Consider the following 4,389-nt stretch of genomic DNA (forward strand, 5'->3'; position numbering starts at 1 on the left):
TCTAGAACTCCATAATCTCTCTCTTCACCTCAGAATGGCCATTGTTGTGATGCAAATGTTTGTTGTTGTCGTCGTTATTGATGCTGTTTGTTTAGTTTTTGCTTTGCTAAAGAGCAACGTTGAAAGTTTGTTTGTTCTTTACGTAGGCCCGGTCTTCGTCAACATGTCCCCTGCACAGTCGCCCGAGAACACATTCCACTCGCTGGGGATCAGTCATATTCTCTACACAGGTCAGAGTTCAAAGTTCATCCACATGGAGCACCCTGGGCCCTCATCGTTGTGCTGTCTGCCAGAAGGCGGAGTTTTTTCGTTGGGGTGGTGTGTCAAAAAAGGTCCTTTCCTCTTCCATGTCCTCGTGTGGTACCTAGAATCTCTGTGTGTGTGTGTTTGTTTGTTTGCTTGTTTGTTTGTAGTTCATTAAACCTGATAAATATTGCCATCTACTCTGTGCTTTAATGAAATACTGTACATTTGTACTGTTATTAGTTTAGTCTAGGTCAAAGACAACTGGATATGTCCGGTGTCCACGTCCTTGTGTTTCTGAGGTGAGTCTGAGGTGAGTGCTCTCTAGTTTGTTGAAAGCTTTACCAAAGCCAGGTACCTGAAAACCAGGATAGTGAGAGAGAGACAGAGAGAGAGAGAGGATGGAGAGGAAGCGAAACCTAGTGTGTATTGCAAGTAAACAAATAATTATTTTGTAACAAGACCAAAGATAAGCAAAATAGAACACCACTAACTATGAAGCTTCATTTTTAAACCCAGTGGCCTTACAGACGACTCATTATGGGATCAATAAAGTATCTATCTATCTATCTATCTATCTTATTACATTATTCACATTTTCTAACATGTCTTTGTCTCGCTTTATTATCTGACCCACTGCCCATCTCTGCCCGTGACTCTCTCTCTCTTTCTCAATTACATGTCACACTTCATTCAATGCCTAACTGTCAGAGAAGTTGTAGTTTACATATTTAAGTAATCTAAGTTGAATGCTTTAGGAAACATTCATTTCCCAACTCACATGGCGTCAGCTACAGTGGCTTGAACACCAGGTACTTCTGATTTATGCACTGCTCTGAGATAAATCCTTTCTCCTATTTTTCATTTGCTTTTTGTACTTTGGCAAAAAATGTAATGGTATGACATAAGCTGTTTGAAATTTCATAAAAGTTGAAAGCAAAGATGCGTCTGGGCTAGCATGCGCTAACTCAGTTGCCACATTTCTGTTAGTCTGGCTGCAGACTTCACAACAGAGCGTTTATGCTAATTTCTCTTCAGCGGCTCTCAGATGATGCCTCTCCAGGCGGCTGTGATCACATTAGCCTCTGGAGACCAGGGACGCTAACACACAGTCTACCACCTCCTGTGTCAGATTACGTTTAATATGTGACGTCAGAACTGAACATCTGTATTCTTTCCTGCATGTTCCAAAAATCAGCAGCAAAATAAAATGTCTTCAGGTTTTAGAACAAGAATATGTGTACATATATGTAATGATATTGTGTATGAATTAAAATATTTAATCAGAAATCAACTGAATTGAGTTTTGCTTCTACGATTTAATAACAACATCTTGAAGTTGTAATGAAGTCAGTCAATGTATCAGACACACCACGCACACTATTCTGTATATTTGGCATCGTGTGTGGTTCCTCACCATCGCTAGAGATGGCGAACGTCAGATCTCTACATTGGGGTCTGTGAATCCCTTTTTGCCCTCGTTAACGAGCACAGGCTTTTCAGTCCTGGTGTGCCAAACAAGAATCTGCAAGAACACAAGAATAGGACAATTAATTGCTGTAACATTACGATTGTCACAGTGGATGTGTAGAATATGCAGAGAAGACACAATACTAATGTGTAAAATGAATTTACATACATAATACAAAATGTTAAATTAAAAAGAACAAGCTGTAGTGAAGACTTATTGAGATTCTGTATGAAACACTGAGAGCTTCTCGAAACTAAAACACTTTTTCTTAGTTTGTTTAGCATTGGGTTCAGGTACACACTGTAATGCTGCTGTAATGCTGTCTCTCTCCACACACACACACACACACACACACACACACACAGACACACACGCGCACACGCACACACACACACAAACACACACACACACACCTCCTAACCTACACAAGTATGTTGATTTTCTTGCTGATGACTTTTCCTCCCATTTCTTTCTTCCTCTTTGAAGGTGTTTGCTCCATATTTAGAGGCGAGAATGAGTTACTGAGTTATTGAGTTACTGAGTCACTGAGTTATTGACTTACTGAGTTACTGAGTCAATGGGTTACTGAGTTACTGAGTGGATGGTCCAAAAGGGCAACTTTCTACACACAGCACAACACTGCGGTGAAAGCACTAATTCTGAGGTTGCATTTGACGCAAGAGTTGGTATTTTTGTAGCCTGGATAGATACCAGACTCTCTGTACAGTAGGGAAATGTAATTGAGTGTAAGTACATAGACAGGCGGGGCCAGGCTAGTATTTTTGACCTCATATCCATCTTGTGTGGGAGATAAAACTAGAAGACAGTAGAAATATACGGTAGATCATTTCTCCTCTGCTTTTTGAGGTATTGATATAGCCTAGGTGTTCTATAAATGGACATGTGCACTGAAATGTGTCTTTGACGTGTGACAGATTTGAAATGAAGAGATAAAAATAAATAAAGTTGAACTTTTGAGTGAGCGTGAGCTCCCAGAACGACCCAGCAGCATAAAACAGCACACACTCAAAATACACAGACAAAATACAGACCAACATGTGTCTATGTTCATCTTCATCCATCTTTACCATAACCATCACCACTATCATCATCTTTATTATCTTTATGATCATCACCATCATGATGCTAATACCTAGTAGCTAGTAGCTTGTAGCTTGAATGTTATTCCTCATCGTTGTAAGTTGCTATGGATAAAAGTGTTAAAATTACTAAATGTAAATGTAAACGTCATCATCATCTAAAATTACTAAATGTAAATGTAAACGTCATCATCATCTAAAATTACTAAATGTAAATGTCATCATCATCATCATCATAAGCATGATCATAATCTTCGTCATCCTCCTCTTCCTCTTGTCCCACTTTCCCTGTCCCCTTGTCCCTCCCCTCCCACGCCTTGCCCGGCGTTCCCTTTGCTGTGGGTCTGAGGTTTGAATAATGCATGGGCACATTTAGGACCCGGCAGCGGCCCATTGCCACTAAGACGGGTGAGAGGAAGGTTAACAGTCTCCGCTTGTCATCCAGACTGGCTCCATGATGAGGGCAGGGGGGAGGGGCAGCGGCAGAAGCCCAGCCCGGACGGCCCCGCAGGGGCCTTCTGTGACCCAGTTTCCCCCTCCCGCTCGTCCCTCTGCGCCTCCTCACCACCGCCCCTCCGCCACAGAGAACACTGCGCTCCGCTCGGCCTCACTGCGTACAGTAGTGGTCTGTCACTTTAGATTCAGTTTCAGATTCATGTAAAAATGAACGGTAACACTTTACTTGACAGTATCGACATAAGAGTGACATGACACTGTCATGACACATGAAACCTAACCTTAACCCTAATCCTAACTCTAAACCTAACCCTAACTCTAAACCTAATCCTAACCCTAATCCTAATTTGTTATGACAAAAACCAAATGTCACTTAATAACAGAAGCGTTATGTCATAAACGTTTATGACTTGTTTATGCATGTCACTCTTATGTCGACACTGTCAAGTAAAGTGTAACCCAATGAACTAATGTTTTAATGAATAATGATAAATAACAAAGACTTTAAAGGTAGGGTTTGTAGTTGATAGTGTTGTAAATTGACAGGGGCCAGATTAGGATATGATTCAGGTACAGTACTTTGAACTTTCATAATACATTACAGCTGTAATAAGCTGGTAATCACAATGTAGTCTTTAGTGGTGAACATTAGTATTTTGGTGAGATGGTTTGAAGTTAAAATTTTGTATAACAAACAAACACAAGTATAGAGAGTTTAGTAAGTGTGCCACAACAAAGATTCATATTGTATTAGAGGATCAACGATTGTGAGTGCGTATGTAGCCTAGCCTAGCGTACATCAGAACCATACACGTTACTGGTGATAAAACTGGGCATCTGTGCCACCCTAATGCCTACTGAGTGAGTCATCAGAATGGGCAGGCAGGGAGAGAAATGGGCAGTGATGCAGAATAGCCCACCAGTGCCCTTTCGTCGGGTAAGATATGCCAGCATGTAGGTGGTGCCTGGTTTTGTACTTCACTGTGCTGAGCTGAGCAGTGTGCTATTGATCTTTTGAAAACTAAGCTGTTTGGAAAATAGTTTGGGGAAAGTGAATATATATAACACTCTGCCAAGTTTGTAAATGTTTTCAGGGAGTTGTGTTTAAGTTTCTTTCAC

The 4,389-nt window shown here is 40.9% G+C and overlaps 1 protein-coding gene across 5 annotated transcripts in view; it reads right to left on the reverse strand.

The window, feature by feature from the left end:
* Window positions 1-433: 433 nt before the first annotated feature.
* Window positions 434-4,389, reverse strand: part of LOC121683876 (galactosylgalactosylxylosylprotein 3-beta-glucuronosyltransferase 1) — a 130,492-nt gene continuing 126,536 nt past the window's right edge. For 4 of the 5 annotated variants that reach the window (XM_042063728.1, XM_042063732.1, XM_042063730.1 and 1 more), the window contains one exon: window positions 1,367-1,768. In XM_042063728.1, the coding sequence (XP_041919662.1) occupies window positions 1,682-1,768 (87 nt within the window). In that variant the 3' untranslated portion in view covers window positions 1,367-1,681. Of the gene's footprint in view, window positions 602-1,366; window positions 1,769-4,389 lie in introns of those variants that run through there. The other variant, XM_042063729.1, reaches the window with a different exon arrangement.

This window comes from Alosa sapidissima, chromosome 15, assembly GCF_018492685.1.
Source record: "Alosa sapidissima isolate fAloSap1 chromosome 15, fAloSap1.pri, whole genome shotgun sequence".
In the NCBI taxonomy this organism is placed as follows: domain Eukaryota; kingdom Metazoa; phylum Chordata; class Actinopteri; order Clupeiformes; family Clupeidae; genus Alosa; species Alosa sapidissima.